Genomic DNA, 18,688 nt, shown 5'->3' with positions numbered 1-18,688 from the left:
TATGAAATGATTGGCTCCCTAAAGAAGTGTGGAGGCAAAATGGAGAAATGATTTCCATATTTAAGAAATAATGTTGAATTAGGGATCTTGGATTGCTATTGTGTGCGCTACACTATGATAAGAAGTTCTGCACCTTAAAAACAATCTGATTTAAACTGTAATTCCAAAATACATTTTCACATTAAACTTTTCTAATAAATAGTAATCCAAATGATTGTGAAGATTAACTCAGAAGGAAAAGGGAAACCTAATATTTGGATATGATACTTTCCAAAATATAGCATGAAGATGTTATAATTTACAATTTACTTGTATTCCATCCAAAGTCCCTTTGTGAGGGAGATGAGCAGTTTGTACATTTGATAATAAAAAATATTTTATGGAAAATTGTAGGGTTTTTTCCTATTAGCATTGGTTCATAGTACAAAGAGGCACAAAGGAATGTATTTTTTGTTCAGTCTGCTCATTTGGAAATACTTTGGCAGCATTCAACTTGATTATAATCTAAATTACTTCTAAGCACTCTTTACTTAGTACTTCTGATTGTGAGATTTTATTTATTAGATTTTTATCCCACCTTTGTCACTTTATAAATAACTTTACAGGATATGCATGGGTATATAATACAACAGTAGCCAGGCTCTAAAAGCAGAAAGCAACTTGAATTTGATCTCAAATGATATCCAAGATTGTGTGAGATGTATATGTTACTGAATTAATTTGAAATATCTGCTACTGATAAAAAGAAAACCAGATGACAAAAGTTGGCTCCTGGAGAATTAATCCTGCCTTGAAAAACATTCTTCATGGTTGCTTTGGAGTTAAATTTCAGACTGTTGACCTGCTAAAATATTCAGCCTTTTATCGGCTTCCATGGTCTTCACAGCATGACAGGATTTTTTCCAGCTTTCACAACCTGAGATTGAATGGAGATTCATCGAAATAATAGTACTGGAAATTTTCTCAACGCTTAAACTTTTTAAGATCTGTAATACATACCACTGTTTTGATAAAATATTTAAATAAAGGCTTTTTTGCTCTGCCAGAAAAAATAATATATCATACAAGGGAATAATAACCCTGGTTTTCATTTTAGGGCTGTTTGAAGCTACTCTCTTAAATCGTTCTTAAAGAGAGACTTCGTTACTCCATCTGCCAAATTTAGTAGACTCAATTCGTAAGTCATCTTGACTACCCATTTCCCACTGTCGGCAGCCTTGTTCACTGTCCAGTGTCAGATAACAATGAAGGGCAATTCTTTTTGCAACACATTTTATTGGTTTTAAAAAAAGGCACATTTTGTGTAAAAAAAAATGAATTTGCCCTTCACGCTTCGGTTGTACGCAGCAGGAAAAGACCCATCGCTGAAACCGTCCCAGAGTCGAGTTTGAATGAGGCCGAACCGCTGCTAACCAGGCGGTAGACCTCAGAGTCACGTGACAATGCGAACTGTGAGCACGTGGCTTAAAGACGTCGCTCTTCTTCCCAAGAGGCAGTGCGGTTTTTGTAGAGGTGAAGATGGCGGGCAGGGCACCCGGTACGTAAGTATAAAGAGAAAATTTAATCCGGGCAAGTTTATCCGTCGAGGGAAGGCGGCGTATTTAAGATTGTGTCGTTTTGTGACCCACACAAGCCTGGTCTAACCGGTAATGATGGTAAGAGGACGTAGACATTATAAGGGGCTTAGGATGGTTCTCGACCACTCAGGTGTGTCTGTACAGCATCGCTTTTATACGTGGCTCCTTTGAAGAAAACCCCATTGAATTTAGCTCTGCTTTGAACTTCGGAAGGAGAGTAAAGAGCCGCCTATAGGAAAAGGGCAGACATCCTGCCCCCTCCTCCCCCCCCCCGTCCTCCTAATTGTTTTTATCAGTCTTTTATTTTTAACTGCTTATTTTGTCCTGTGCCCTCTCGTAAAGAATCAACTTTATGAAATTGGCGGCTTGTATAAATTTGCTAAGTAGAAGACGATTTCGCCAGCCACCCAAGAGGCAGTAAATAAAACCGCTTCTAGCCGACGATGGAGAAATTTATTCGTTTGTGTCTCCTCTGTCCTGCCAGCTTCTAGTAGGTTGCTGGTTTTTCTGCAAGGGCCTAGGTCAGGGGTAGGCAACCTCGGCTCTTTTATGACTCATGGACTTCAACTCCCAGAATTCCTGAGTCAGCTATGCTGACTCAGGAATTCTGGGAGTTGAAGTCCATGAGTCATAAAAGAGCCGAGGTTGCCTACATAGCTGACTCAGGAATTCTGGGAGTTGAAGTCCATGAGTCATAAAAGAGCCGAGGTTGCCTACATAGCTGACTCAGGAATTCTGGGAGTTGAAGTCCATGAGTCATAAAAGAGCCGAGGTTGCCTACCCCTGGCCTAGGTAGACCCTGACTCCAAAGGGTTCTTCTGTCAAGCAATAAAAAGAGTTTTGATGAAATGATAACTTCGGGGCTTCCTTTCCTCTCCTGAAACACTTGGATGTGAAAAGGGAACTCTTTAAGGAGAACTTTAGGACAGCAATTAATGGCTGTCATTCCTGCCCTACCCTTTTTGACTTTCAAGTCTCAGTCTTCTACTCTGGTCAGAATAGATATCTATATTGTTTGTCTTCTATGAAATTTTTAGTGGTTTCTAAAGGCTATATGGCTGCTTAGTGGAGAGTAGTTGGGGGAAAAAAGGTACTGTACATGAGTCCTAGAGGAAGAGGAACAGGGTAGGAGTATAAGTTTTGCTTCACTTCTCTTAAACTTGATATTGCTGTTAGCAGCCACAGGAGTTTCCCTAGTAGGGGAAGAAATTGATAACAGTTTTATCAGTATGTAATTAAAGGGTTGTTTTTTTTCTCAACCACTGTTTTGTATCTGTTTCTTAAGTTTGAGAATACAAAGATGCTGCTTTGGTTCTCAAAGTGTTTCCCTTTTCTGATTCCAACTTTATCCTGTACAGTTTTAAAACAAATATTCTGCAATATTGCCATTGTGGTTAGTGTTTTGTGTAGGCATAAAAATATAAGTTATAAGGGTGATTATATAAAAAGTGGCAAGAGAAACCTAAATTAATTAGTTTATATATACCTCAAAATACATATTCAGTACTTTTATTTAGTTACAGGTATTGCTAGTTTTGTTTATACTGCAGTAAATGGAATATTTACTTCTCATATTCTTGTAGCTGCATTGTTTTAAGCCTTTTAAAGTATCATTCTGTACATCCTTAATGTATTCAAATCCTTTGGATTATTGGTCTTCACATGTAATCACTAATAAATTTGAAGTCGTATGATACCAAGTGCAAAAAAATATTTTCATCTACAAAATATAACTAGCAATTGTCTGATGAAACCAGCAATTTTATTCTTTCAAATACAGTTAAAACTATGCATTCATTCAAGGTAATGGTCGACAGATGTAACAAAATTTATTAATAGTATCTGAGCTTGTGTATCAACACCCAAAGATAATACACATGTATGCAGATTCTCCTTTCTCAAAAATATTGTACTCACTGTTTTACTGTTGAATTTTTCTGAGCTGACAGTCTTATTTTCTGTACTGAAGGTGCTGCAGTCCTCTAACTGCAACTTTCTGTATTTATAGTTTTGATGATGTTTGGGTCTGCACATGGAACATGTGTACCATCTTAAGTTAATTGATTCATACTTCTAGTTTCAGCTGGCAGTCGTTTGCTTGAGAGTTTTCGCAAATGGTATTACAATGCACAAGGATTCAACAAATACGGTGGGCATTTTCTGTGAATATTTTTAAGTTATAAATTTTATTTGCTAATATGTTACTGGTTTGTAAGTTCTTTATTGAATTGAAACAATATTTTCAGTTGGATTGACAAGCAAACCATGAAAATATAGAAAGTTGCTGCTTATTTTATTAGTTGCAGAATAGATTATAAAAATTAAAGTATGTTACTTTGAATTAGTGTATTTTGTGACTTTAAAAAGGAACAACTATAGCTATAATTGTCATGTTAATCAGTTTAGCCAAACAGTGATTGTAAATGTAAAACAGCAAATTGTTCCAGCTATATGGGTATCAACCTGTATCTGTATTTCATTATGTCATAAATTTTGCTAGAACGTAAGGCTATTGACTTCAAACAATCAAATATGAATGTTTTACTGCCAACTATAGCTACAGGCATCACTGAAGAGAAACAATATGGTTAACTGTCTACCTGTAAATGTTTATTTAGAAATAAATCCTGTTACAGTTAAAGGATAAGATGTGCTCACACATGATAACCAAAGTCATTAATAGCAAGATTACTGATTGTCTATTCCTTGTTGCACTAACAGTATCCTCTTCTTCATGAGCTTACCTACTTTGCAACTCCCTATGCAGAAGTGGATTCGGGCTATTAACATCTATCATAATTTCTGCTAAATCAAAGATTAATACACAGTATAGATTTACACATGTCTTTTCAGAAGAAGCCCTGTTAGGTTCAGTAAACAGACTACCATATAAGTATATACAAAATTGTTGCTTTGGTTTTTATTCAACTCATTGAGAAGATAAGCGTGGCACATTAGAAACAGCTACTAAAGTATTAATGTGTTTTTTGGTAGTTTTAATGTTATTCCAAGACTGGTTCAGAAACTCAACATAAGGGACTTTTGAATGGCGATATCATGCAACCATCATAAAAATATTTAAAAGGGTCTTTTGATTATGCTGGAGTTGGAGATGGGATGCTGGAGTGACTCAACTATGATCCATTGTTCAGACACTTAACAAACTACAAAAAATTATTTCTTTGTGTCATATCCAGCAGTTAATTGTACAATGAGTTGCCAGTTGCAAGCTTCAAGACCTTAGTATGCTTTAAGTGCTAAATACATTTTTCTCATCTAATTGACTGGTATTTTAGCTAATATGAGAAATATTTTCTGTTGCAGGATTAAGGCGTGATGATATACTATATGAAAATGATGTTGTGAAAGAAGCAATAAAAAGACTTCCGGAAGATGTATATTATGAGAGAATATTTCGCATCAAGAGAGCAGCCCAATTGAGTCTGACACATGACATTCTTCCTAAAGATGAGTGGACAAAATATGAAGAGGTATGAATTCTTGCATGCATATTAATAAAAGGAATCCATTTTAAAGGGAAGGTTGTTTCAAAGTGGGCAGGAATATCAGTGTCCTTGTAGAAATTAAATCATTTAAGATATTTAAAACTTTATGGTAAAAAAAAATCATCCCAAAGAAATTTTGCTAATCTGAGTAGAATGAATGTGTGTATGAGAGAGAGTATAAATAAAAACATCTGAATTAAATAATTATCCAATGTAGTGCATCCGACTCTAGTATAGTGTTTCTCAATCTTAACAGCTTTACGTTTTATGGACAATCTCCCATGCTTTCTAGGGAATTCTGGAATATGAAATCCACACATCTTAATATTGCCAAGGTTGGGAAACCCTGTTCTAGTACATGAGGGCTCTCCATTCTATTTACTAATTAATGCTCATTTCTAAGAAGTTTCATCCCTCTTAGGGAAGACATTGAAGTAAAAATATTCTTTATTCTCTGAAGTTATAGTTGTACCTAGCTGTTTTAAATTCTGCCAGTAATTGGTAAATCAAGGTTAAGATAAGCTATGGTGTAACGTGTGAAGGCAGTCACAGAATGTTTTGACCCCAAAAAGATGTTGTGGGGAAGAGGAGTTCCTCCCATTAGCATCATCGGGAGCAGTTTCAATAAGCTTGCCTGGTGTAGAATTAACTGATATTAACAGCATAATGCTTAATACATGACTTTTAGTACTCCCTTTATACTTTTTAGAGTCCTAATGCTCTATTTTGCTTTATAAAAATGATTCTGCAGAACACTAATATAAAGCTCTGTGTATAAAAGAAAAAAATGTTTACTTTGCTTTTCATTTTGTGGACTAAGGAATCTTGTTCTCAGTTGAAGAACAAGATCTATTTTATATCCTGGAGTTGCTGGAGATGAAAAGGCCTCACATAGTGTCACTCTATACCAAAAATCCAGTGGTGAGATCTTCCCCTCTCCCAATCCCAGCTGAATAACAAAAAGTGACATGGGAGACCAATGTATTGTAGTCCACCTCTCCATACGTATTCTCTCAGATTAGAGAAAGATAGTGTGCCCTGTGCATAGAGATCTGCGTATCAGTAAATACAATACAAGAAGAGAGCCATGAAGAGTCCTTTGCTAGCTGACAAGTGCTTAGTGAAATAACTTCCATAAGGTTAATACATATATTCAGTGGTACCCTAAAAGACAAATAGATGTGAAGGTGAAGGTTCATTCTCAGAGTTTGTGGTTGGTTTCAAAACGCTTCGTTGCCAGGCTAGGTAACATCTTCAGCGCCGTGTAGTGTACTAATCTGAACTCTACTAAACACCACCGAAGATGTTACCTAGCCTGGTAACGAAGCATTTGGAAACCAACCCACAACCTCAGAGAACTAACCTTCACCCTCATCCAACACCCGAGGTACAGATATTCACCACTATTGCAAACAAATAGATGTATTATTGCATATCCTCTATTAAGTCATTCTAGTCAAGAATTAATTCAGAAGATTGTAAAGGGTAAAATACTTAGACTTTGTTTCTGGAACTAATGGATAAGTGACTAGAAAAAGGTCATTTTTTCATATATGACAACTGCAGCAAAACTATTGCAAGCACAAGAGTGGAAAGGTTTGACACTTGCAAAGAGGAATGATTTGATAAAGAAAAACCAGTATCTTAACATTTATGATTGACTGGAAACTCCTTATGGATTTTTTGCATGAAACAGAAAAAATGCACTTATGACTTGTGGTTTATGATTAGAAAAAAATTGGATAATAGAAAAAAGTGAGGATTTTTTTGTAATCAGAGTAATTGACAATTTTGTAAATGTACTCGTGCTGCAAAGGAAATCAGAATCAAAAGCTTCTATTGTTTCTGCATTTTTACTCTTTCTTTACTGCTTCTGCTCTTTCTTAGCTTGTAGTATTAGTTTTTATGTGTTTTGTAAAACTAATAAAAATGTCTTCTGTCTTTTTAGGATAAGCCTTATCTTTGGCCACATGTGGTGGAAGTCATGCGTGAAAGACGTGAAAAAAAAGAATTCAGAGATAAATAATTTTCTATCATTTATTTAAGGAGATATTTTATTTAGAATGTAATTTGTTTGGGCAGAGATTTTGAATACTTCAAATGCTGAGCTAGAATTCTTTGCTTAGTAATACTTGGTCATACGGTTCAAATAAACCTTACCAAATCCTTTTGGAATCCTGTTTCCTAAGCTGCAAAGAATTGGTTAAAACCTTTTCAGCCATATTACATGTTGACGTGATCTGCAATCTTCATTCCAGCTGTCTGAGTAATTCTTTTTATCTTAATACAGATGTTTCCTGCAGTTGGGAAAATGGATAGCAACTGTCCTTTTCTGTTTGTTTCTGCTATTCCAACTCTTTTTTTAAAAAAAAAAGAGATGCTTCTGTGCATAACGATCGTATATTATCTTGCCCTAGAAATGGAAATAGAAGCTTGAATGTTATGCCAGTGATGCAAAGTCAGGATTACATAGTTCCCATCATATCTTCTCAGAAAGATGGAATGCTCTATTGGTATGTTTTTGAAATCTGTAGTTCTTGCCAACTTTCAAATAAAGCCAATCACCTCACATAATCTGAATTAATCACTTAATGAATTTACTAAATAGTTGAATGTAAATTCAGCCTTGACAAATTACTTAAACGTACCATGGGTTAAGTTTGACTAAAGATCTCATTAAATTCAATCCATATTGGCATTGAAAAATTTCAAAATTTGGTTATTAAAATTGAAAGTTGTGTGTAAAGGATTGGTCTCGCTGGCAGTAAGTTGTTATTTGCATTGGGGTAAATTCTAAACATGAATGGAAATATTTGTTAAATGAAAAACAGGAATGCATTCCCTACTTTTCCTCTAATGCCTACATTATAATTATATATAGCAAACTATATATTATCATTTAACTGGATAATATCCTCAAGTGTTTTTTAATTTCAGAACTACACAACAATTTGTTTAAAAGCTGGGAATTAGGCACAGTATTGTAATATGCTTCCAAGAATTACCTGGATTATGAAATCATCTTTATTTCCTAAGAAATATATGATACTGCTTAGCTACAAAAACTGAAGTATTGTTTTAGGCCTATATAAATTGGATTTTATTTATCTATGTAAAGGATTTGCTTGTTAATCTGTTGTATTGGTATAACTCAACTTTAATAGTAATTAATTGACTGGAATTTAATAATGATTGACCAGAAGTTTCAGAGTTATTGTTGCTTCAGAGATTTATTCGGCTCTGTTACATCTAGTTTAGCATAAGTCTCATTGCCTTATAACCACTTACTCAAGGAGTTTCTTGGCAAAAAAGGGAGGAAAAAATTTGTAAGTGATGTCAGTGGGAAACTAAATCCAGAGAATATAGGTGTTACTGATTTCCTTAGTAGGTGTCATTCACCAAACATGAATATAAGATAAACTCATCCTGAAATATTTAATATTGCCAATATGGATATCAACTTTGTGTCGTTTTATTGTTCTTCCCAGCCACAATCTTTAAAGAGGAATTGCAGGATAAAATCCTGCAGTGGTCTTACCAGAGTACATATGAAGTTATATTCTATTGAATCAAATAACAAAACATCAGTTCAGTTCATCAAAAATAGGATCTTTCACACAACAGCCTTTGTATTTCAATTGGCCTTCAAAGCACAATTGCCCAGATGCCCTGGTAGCAAGAAGTCACCTAAAATTTTCTTTTCAAATGCCCAAGATAGCAGAATTCCTTTGCGTCACAACATTATCTGTATGTTACATGATATTTCCATGGTGCTGGAAGACTGGAATGGCCAGGCTAGAGTTGAATCATCTGGAGAAAGTTTATCTACATCGGGCATGTCAAACTCGCAACGTCACATGACGCCGTGCGACATATCGGAGCTTTTCCCCCATTGCCAGCAATGGGGTGGGCGTGGTTTCGTCGTGACGCATCCGGCCCGTGGGCTGGCAGTTTGACACCCCTGATCTACATGATCACTAAGAGATGACACTGATGGCCTGTAATTAAAATCTGTTAATGCAATCCAAAACTACTTCCCTTTTGTACAGCCGTGTCAGCTTTCTCCTTATAGTTTATGAACAATCACAATTTTAATATTATCTAGATATCCCCCATTCTTTTATCTTTGCATTTCTTTTGCCAAGGGGGAACTTTGTATTTGTCTCTTAGATTTCATTCTTTGTTTTCAGTTCTTTTCTATAAGCTATCGAGAACATTTTCAAACTTTGTTTCTGTCTTTTAAGAACTTTCCCTAACTTGGAACCCATCCAGAATTCTTATTAAAGTCTATATATCTATCTGAGTGGGTAAAGCTATTCTTTGATATGAAATCTACCACCAAATTAAGTTACCTGTAAATTTGATCAGTATTTCCTCTGCCTTGATGCTAAAGGATGCATTAGAATGATTAGATGTTGAAGAGTGGCAGTGTAGAATTTGTACTTAATGGGATGAGCTTAAAATTCAGTGAAGTCCAGGCCCTGAGGTAAAACAGTATCATTCGGAAATAGCAGTAGCACTTAAACTTATTTACTGCTTCATAGTGCTTTACAATACTCTGAGCAGTTTACAGTGTCAGCAGTCTGGGTCCTCAATTTTACCCACCTTGGAAGGATGGAAGGCTGAGCTAACCTTGAGCCTGTCAGGATAGAACTCCTGGCTGTGGGCATAGTTAGCCTGCAATACAGCATTCTAACCACTGTACCACCATGGCTCCTGGAAATACAAGCATTTGTCTTTTCCTTTTGCTAAATAGAACAATTTTTTTTTCTGATCTTTCATCATTTTGGATTGTATCATCTCCAAAGCAACTTGGACAAGCCTAGACCCTTATTCAGACCACGTAGCCTCTGCCTACCCTACACTAAATTGTTGTTTTTTTTACACACTAAAAGGAAAAAAAACCCACATTTCTGGTGTCCATGCACTATTTCCTAGGAATCATTTCGTTGGAGTCTTGGCTGTGGAAGCAAGAAAATTGACAGCAATAGAATGAAACGTTTAAACCTATGTCTGCACCAGTCATCTCTAATATGTCCCATGGTTCATAAAAGTGGTGTTTTGTGTACCTTTGTAAACTCCCTTGAATGTGCACTTGTCTGTAGAAAGGTCTGGGTTGATTTTCAACCATTTCCAAATAGTTCTGAGAGGTAGAGGTTTTAAAAACATAGGAAAAACTGCCTATATAACCAATATTCAGCTAATTGGATAAATGCAGAGATGCCCATATCAGTGAAGTCAAAGTAGCATATAGATCAAGTAAAGAAAGTCCCACATCACATATTCTGAAAGATGATTGCACCTTCAGAATTTATGACCCACAGGTGAATTTACAACTAAGTTGTATATTGATGTAAGAAATCTCATGCAAAATGAATTATGGGATACTTTCAGAAACTTTTTTCTTTAATCACTTGTAATTATTTCTTTTTCTTTTATTGCTTAGCCTTTAAATATGTCAGATGACAAACAGTAAAATCTGGAACTGTTAAATCATGGGTATTATTTTAGATACTTAATATAATTTTCAAATTAAAACCACATCCTCATTACAGTGTTAACTGATTTATGATGTTGAAAAAGTAAAGTATATAAATAATGCATTGTCTCCAATGAAAATTATATTTACAAGTCGTGTCTGAGTATTAAGAGTTACAAATAATTAAGGGTGTTCTGGAGTAGTTTAATATATATATTTTTATACAGATGTTTGCCATGTCTAATTATATGTTTGAAATAGGATATCAATATTGATTCTGATCTGTTGAAGAAAGCCAAGGTCAAAGTTTGGATAGGGTAAGCTTTGGAGATATGTTAAGGGAATGTTTACTGTTATAACAGCTATATTATCACCAATGTTGCTTAGCCCACATAAGATCTATGAGGGCTATCTAACAGTAAATTTGAACAATTGCATTGTTATGGGGAAAGATGATCATGATTCACGGGATGCATTTCATTTTGGAAGAACATGAGAAACACCACATCAACCACTGCTGGCATTATTCTTGAAGGCATCACGTATGACACTATAAATGTCCCCCTGAAATACAGCCAAGGGGCCTTCATATGCGAAAGGCAATAAGGGTCCAGACTAGGAGAAGAGGCAGTGGCATTCTAGGAAGAGATTATCAGTCCACATAGCTGGATAAATCAAGACTCACTTGGTCACAAAGCAGCTATATATGTGTGTATATTTGTGCCATTTGCATACATACACCTACATACGCTGTACTATGTTATATGTATGGCTTTGTTTCTAAGGCTGATAGGATGCGATGACTCAGTGGTTAGGATGCTGAGTCTTAGACCACTAAAGATCTATATCTTGGCAGTTCGAAACCCAAGTACCTCAAGACAGAGTGAGCTCCCATCACTTGTCCCAGTTTCTACCAATCTAGCAGTTCGAAAGCAGGCAAATTCAAGTAGATGAATAGGTACCGCATATAAGCACGTGGGAAGGCATCAGCATTCCATATTTTGCCATATGCTTTATGCCATGGCACATTGTCATGCCGGCCACATGACTCGAAACGTTCTCAGATAATGCTGACTCTGGTTTAAGGAACTGAGGTAAACACCGTCCCCTATAGTCGGTCATGCCTAGCAGGGTAAAAGCCTTGGAGACACCTTTACTTTAAAAAAAAAACCTAAGGCTGAGCGGTCTCAAAATTTTGCTGCAAGATAATAAATTATGGGTTTTGGGATGTATATTCCAGCCAAACAGAACTGAGCCTTCCTATCGTTTAAAACGGGTGTCAAACTTGCAATGTCACATGACATGTCACGACATATCATGACTTTTTTTGCTATTGCCAGCAATGGGGTGGGCACAGTTTTGCTATGATGCATCTGGCCCGCGGGCCGGCAGTTTGACACCCCTGGTTTAAAAGATCAAGCAGGAAATAATCACCTCAGAGGGTTTTTTTCCATTTTTGCCAATAAGTTTGCCTCAAAGAAGCTAGAGCTTTAAACAATTCAGAGAACCAAGGCCTACAAAGGTAAGGCAGAATTTGATCTGATCTTAACCTTTCCAGAATGGATTCCTGGAAAGGTTATCTTTCAGTCATGCCAGGAAAGGAATAGAATTTGGCCTCAAGATTACATTACAGCGGAAATTATTTACATACCCTGAGCTGCATAGACATGGGTGCAATCCAGCCAAAGCAATTGCTGTTGCTATCACTGGCATGAATTCCACTAATTATTGGCTACAGTTATTTCACATATTTTCAAGGAACGGAGTCCTTGTGGATGCCACAATAGCTTTTTTTACTGAAGGTATGTAAGTATATTTTTCCATCAGCAGAATTTCTTTGCATCTATATTGTGCTCATAGAAATTTAAAGCACTTAAAAATCACAATAATGATAATCTTGAATTCATCTCAAAGCTTTGGTGACCATTTAAAAGTGAAGATCAAGCAATTATTTTCAGTGTATAAAGTGAATATATTCAAGTTTAAAAGAGACTGTTGGACATACAGACTACATGATTTTTCAACTGTTAAATATTTAATCTGCTTTTAAAATATGTTTCCCTTCTGGAAACGTGTCAAGGCAAACTTCCTCAGACTCTTCAAAACTGGGAAAAGAGCTCATTTAATGATTAGACCAAATTTCTAGACTAGTTACACAATCTCTGCTGTAATCCAGGCACCCAAATCTCTGGTTGACAAAGCAGATGGACCCTGCTCTTACATGTTCAACTAACATTTAGATGGATTTAGTTTTTCACATGAACACCAATGAGAGGGGATCCATGGGAGACATTTTAGTCAAAATAATACACCTTGTGAAAAACGGGATGGAGAATTAATAGAGTTAACCCTTTCTTCTTGCTCCTGGCACAAAACCCTGCAAAAGTAGAGGATCCCATCATTTGTTTTCTTTTGTTTTTCCTATATCAAAATTGAAAAGACTCTTCCACCCACAGACTCTTCTACTAAAGGAGATTACAGCCCACCCATCACAGGAGTTACATGTCAAAATACTTTTCTTCCAATTCATAGACTAGAGCAGTGGTGTCAAACTGCCGGCACACAGGCCGGATGCGTCATGGCGAAACTGCGCCCACCCCATTGCTAGGAATGGAAAAAAAGTCGCGGTACGTCGCAACAGTCACATGTCATTACAAGTGTGACACCCCTGGACACCCCTCTAGATATGGCTATATGATCAGAAAACAAGTTTTGAAAATAGCCAGTGTAATTGCTATTTTATTTAAGATGTCTTCATATTTGTTTATTAAATAAATTTCAGCCACTGAAGACCACTACATAACCATAATAGCTAGAAATGGTGATATTTGGGTGGCTCTTGTTAATTTTTATGGGCCAAGCAGAGCTAAACCAAGTAGATTTTTTTTAACATGGATGTTTTACTAATACTTTAAAGGTAGACCATATAATGGTGACCCAGGATTTTAATTTGGTTGGACTCTTCAATGCAAGGGAGATCTTTACTGTTGCAAGGTTCTTGTGACAGAATTTGAAGACCTGTCAATGAAATTTTTCAGTGCTCCAGTCCAGAGATGCTGGCTGGGCAATTCTGGGAGCTGAAGTCCACAAGTCTTAAAGTAACCAAGGTTGGACACCGCTGATATAAAAAGTAGAAACATGGGCTCACCAAAGGAAAAATTTGATAGTTTTTTAAAATTTCCTCCAAAATTATGAATAGCCTTCTGAGTTATTCTCAACTCTAATAGGCAGACTGTGCTGTTCTTTTTTCTTTCTTTTTTTTTTAATCAAGGAACTTGTTTCATTTTTAAATGAGTGTTTCATTTATTATCTGTCCACAAGATGGAGATATAATTCCACCAATCTCTGATAATTCCTTCAAACTGGGGAAAAAAACTGTCATCCAATCAATGTTGCATTGTTGCTGTTGAAAAATAAAATCTATGTCCGGATGAGACATTCCCTTTACACATTCCTTCTGAACTTCGGGAATCAGTGATGAAACAAACCCATATAACATTTCTAACTTGGAAAATATTTATGAATCACTGTTGTTGTGCTATCTACATTATAAAAAGCAGTTGATCACATATGATCCCCACAGTACCTTTCCCCCAATTTTTTACTTTTAAAATATATCCTTCATGGAGGACCTTAGGTGATGAAATTTGATACCATGGAACTCTGTTTTATTAAAAAGTTGCTATTGTACTTAAATCACTTTTGGAATGAAGTTCTGGGCATGATGCACAAAACGTGATGTGGCCTTCAACTTAATCTATGTTACACACTTCTTACATAGATCACCAGAAACTAATTATATCAGGTTACTGTCCATTACTTGCTCAATGATTTTTTTCCTCTTTTTGAAGACAGTCTTCGAAGTAACTTTATTGAAAATAAAGATGATCCTGGGCGCTTGATAGTGACCAAAACAACTTCTATGAATACACATGGACATACACATACATTGAAGCTTCTAGACACCATGTTGACTAGCTCATCATTAGCTCATCATTGTCTCAGCAAACATATTCTCAAGCAAAGGTTTGTAAGGTCACATAAAGTATTTCTTGATTCTTTGAAGTGGAAATGCAAGGGATTGATTGACCCAGGTCTTCTTCATGCAAGGCATATAGTCTGCCATTAAGAGACAGCTCCCTTCCATTTCCCCAGAGCAAAATCTGGTAAGCATTTCATTGGACTTTTTAACTTCCATTAACTGTTTATTTTTTGTAACAAGTTATCAGAAATATTCAGCTGGAGGTTGGAGCAAGATATTGGTGTTATCATCCAGAATATACTCAAATATTCTGAAAACCTAAGTTATATTTCCTATGCATACCCTTGAATTCAATGGAGGTCACTGCCATTGAACTTATGAACCAACCTTGCTCATAAACCAACTTGATATCCTCCAGTTGTGTTATGACTACAACTTTCAATTTTCCCAGCCACTGGCCATATTATGGTGGATTTCTGGGCACTATAGTTACAATCCATTTGGATGACATCAGGCTGGAGGAAGTTATCAGGAATTTTTCCATGCATCTTACATTCTATTAAAGCCAAGGAACTCAAATGGATAGCTTTAAAACATTACTTCTTGTTTTATTTATGAGTGGGAAGAAAAACAAATCCATCATGTTCCAAAAGACTTATCAGCCAATTTCTGCTGGACCATCTGACAATTTTTGATGCTGGGAACTGTACAAAGAATGCTGGTCTAAGCAAATTTTTACTGAGCAAGGACTTTTAAACAAGTCTATGATCTCAGAAGGGTCATTTAATAAACAGTTGAAAAATAAGTTAAAATGTGTTTTAAAAAGTCTGTGCACTTCTTTTGCTAATTTAACAGACCCCTTTTTTAACTGAAAAGTGCAAGAAATGAGAAGCCTTATAATGAAATCACTGTTATGAAATAATGTAATGTAAATATTAAACCTGAGAACCAAGTGTAATGGTTAGATGCCAGGCTAGAACTTGGATGACTGTGAATTTTGAGTCTTGGTTTAGGCATGAACTCAGCAGGGTGACTTTTGGTCAATCACTCTCTTTCAGCCCTAGAAAAAAGGCAATGACAAAACATCTCCCAAACCCCTTTTTTATTTTGTTTGTATTTATTTATTCAATTTTATAGCCACCCATCACAATCCAATTGACTCTGGGCAGAACCTGTCAAAGAAAACTGCAGGGACTAGTCCATTCAACACTGCCTCAAAGTCTCACAAACATATAGATATACACACAAATTATTAAATCTAAAGCTCAAATCCTATTAACAAAATATCAGTTTATTTTAACTCTTAGATTATACTCCTCTATCAATGACATTTAACTGAAGCAATAGATCACAATTGTATATGTTACTGAAAATCAAAGTTCAAGGACATCTCTTCTTCTTTCCCCTTTGTTTTTTCATTTAATTCATTTAACTAACTGCTGCATACAATGTATTGTGCATTACTAAACAGTTTTAGAAGAGAGAACATTACACTGTTCCTTTCAATAGCAGGCATATGGTACTTGTAACATCTGACCTTATATCAAAGGTGCTTTTTCAACAGGCAGCAGGACTTTCTTTCTTTTGCTTTGAAAATGTTTTGCTTCTCATCTAAGAAGCTTCTTCACTTCTGACTGAATGGTGGGGAATGGAAGGATTTATATTTCTTCAAGGAAAAACCAAGAAAATCCCGTTGCCTTTTGAAAAGCACTTTTGGGACAACCGTGACCTAGATGGCTGAGAATCTCCAGACATCTGACCTTATATTAACCTTTATTTTTCCCAGAGCAATAGAACCAACTCTAGATTTTATTTATTTGTTTATATTTCATGTTTCTAGACTGCCCACCTCCTTCAAGGAGGGCTCTGGATTTATGGTTTCGGCGGCTAGGCAACAAGGTGAGAAGCCACCTACTTTTGAAAACAAAACTAGAAACTAAACTCTAGTTCAAATATTATTTTTAATATTTGGAATGATCACTCTTGCTCTTTGTGTATATGTCCATATGTATGTGTATTATCATTTGAAATGAAAATTTCAGCTGCAAGCTTCAGTTTTAAGATTATAGTTTTAAACACTGGGCACTATCTAACAAAATGAAATTCAATGGTGAAAAAAGTAAGGTTCTACATTTAGGCAGGAAAAATAAAATGCACAGGTATAGTATAGGTGGTACCTTGCTCAATAGTAGTAACTGTGAGAGGGATCCCGGAGTCCTAGTAGACAATCACTTAAATATGAGCCAGCAGTGTGCTGCAGCTGCCAAAAAAGCCAACACAGTGCTAGGCTGCATTAACAGAGGGATAGAATCAAGATCACGTGAAGTACTAATACCACTTTACAATGCTTTGGTAAGGCCACACCTGGAATACTGCATCCAGTTTTGGTCACCACTATGTAAAAAAGATGTCGAGACTCTAGAAAGGGTACAGAGAAGAGCAACAAAGATGATTAGGGGGCTGGAGGCTAAAACATATAGGGAACGGTTGCTGGAATTGGGTATGTGTAGTTTAATGAAGAGAAGGGGTGACATGATAGCAGTGTTCCAATATCTCAGGGGCTACCACAAAGAAGAGGGAGTCAAGCTATTCTCCAAAGCACCTGAAAGCAGGACAAGAAGCAACGGATGGAAACTAGTCAAGGAGAGAAGCAACCTAGAACTAAGAAGAAACTTCCTGACAGTTAGAACAACTAACCAGTGGAACAACCTGCCTCCAGAGGTGGTGAATGCTCCAACACTGGAGGTTTTTAAGAAGAGACTGGACAGCCACTTGCCTGAAATGGTATAAGGTTTCCTGCCTGAGCAGGGGGGGTTGGACTAGATGACCTCCAAGGCCCTTCCAAATTCTTATTCTTATTATTATTATTATTATTATTATTATTATTATTATTATTATTATTATTATCATTATTATTATTATTATTACTATTACTATTACTATTATTATTTTATTATTATTAAACACTGAGCTAAACAAAAGTTTCATACATTTGGATTTTGAATATTCAACTCCAGATGTCTTTTTATCTCTCTAAATTGTGTTTTTGGAGTATGGCTCACCAGAGATCCTACATTTGAAAACATAATTTTATTTGAAAATGGAGTTAATTTGAAACACCATTAAAAAACCTAATGATCCATGAATTCAAAAGAATTGTCATTTTTGTTTTGCAAACAAAATAATTTTAAAAAATCATGGATTAGATTGGACTGAAGGCATAGTTTATTGGATTTGAAGCTTGTTTGTAGCTATTCATTAGAGGAAGTAGGTCCTTGGATGTGACCTAATGATTGGATTGGCTGCATTAATATTTCACTAGGCAACAGAATCCGTTTATTTTTCTGCAGTTTTGAATGATAATCTGCCAGATTTCAGACAGAACAATAATCTTCCAGTCAAACATTAGAACAGAGTTTCCAAACCTTAGTTTCTAGTTGTTGTTGGATTACAGATTGGGAACTATGTGAGCTACAGTCCAACAACCTAAGGAGATCAAAGTTTGGGAAAGGACACACTGAATTATGCTTTGTGTGCCTCATACCAATTAGAAAGAGGAGAGTAATATTCAGATTATTTATTCTGAGAATGTTTATAAAAACAGAAAATAAATCTTATCTTGCAGTTTCTGCTTATTCCCAAACAATTATGGGTTCTTGTTGGCCATCCAAATCCATCTCAACCAGGATGTTCTAATAAACATCTATAAAATATTTTATTCATAAAAACATGATAAATATCTATAAAGTATTTTATTAAAACTACTAAACATCTATAAAATGCTTTATCTGTAAACATGTAATTTATAAGTCTTTTTAATGGCAATACCTAGTACTTCAAAGTTGACCCAAGCAAACAAATATATTTTGTTTTATTTTTAGGAGATTCATTTTGTTCTAGCTGTTTTATCTACCTGAAGTTTCTACTAGAGGAAATGATGTTTTCAAAACCAATTTTTAAAATTATTAAAATTCCAATAGTTACTTCTCTGCAGTATCTGACCTAGTAACTAATATTTTAAATATTAGTTCTAAATAGGCATTTAAAGTGATAGATAGTTTACCTGAAAAGCAGGATTTTTTTAATGTATGCAGGTCAATGTAGATGAACCTAAGATGATATTTCAGCAGTGAAAATTTTAGGA

The 18,688-nt window shown here is 35.6% G+C and overlaps 1 protein-coding gene across 1 annotated transcript; it reads left to right on the top strand.

The window, feature by feature from the left end:
* The first annotated feature begins 1,482 nt into the window (after positions 1 to 1,482).
* Positions 1,483 to 10,632, top strand: UQCRB (ubiquinol-cytochrome c reductase binding protein). Its single transcript, XM_081324871.1, has 4 exons — positions 1,483 to 1,537; positions 3,655 to 3,726; positions 4,902 to 5,068; positions 7,032 to 10,632. The coding sequence occupies exons 1-4, from the start codon at positions 1,519 to 1,521 to the stop codon at positions 7,107 to 7,109; spliced, it is 336 nt and encodes a 111-aa protein (XP_081180997.1). The 5' UTR covers positions 1,483 to 1,518; the 3' UTR covers positions 7,110 to 10,632.
* Positions 10,633 to 18,688: the final 8,056 nt, after the last annotated feature.

This window comes from Vipera berus, assembly GCF_964194415.1.
Source record: "Vipera berus genome assembly, chromosome: 3".
NCBI classification, from domain to species: Eukaryota; Metazoa; Chordata; class Lepidosauria; order Squamata; family Viperidae; genus Vipera; species Vipera berus.
Note: the sequence above shows the minus strand (reverse complement) of the source record. Positions and strands in the feature narration are given on the sequence as shown.

Coding starts and splice junctions, on each gene's coding strand:
- UQCRB (XM_081324871.1), top strand. Junction 3,727..4,901: donor ACAAGGATTCAACAAATACG/GTGGGCATTTTC, acceptor TTTCTGTTGCAG/GATTAAGGCGTGATGATATA. Junction 5,069..7,031: donor AGTGGACAAAATATGAAGAG/GTATGAATTCTT, acceptor CTGTCTTTTTAG/GATAAGCCTTATCTTTGGCC.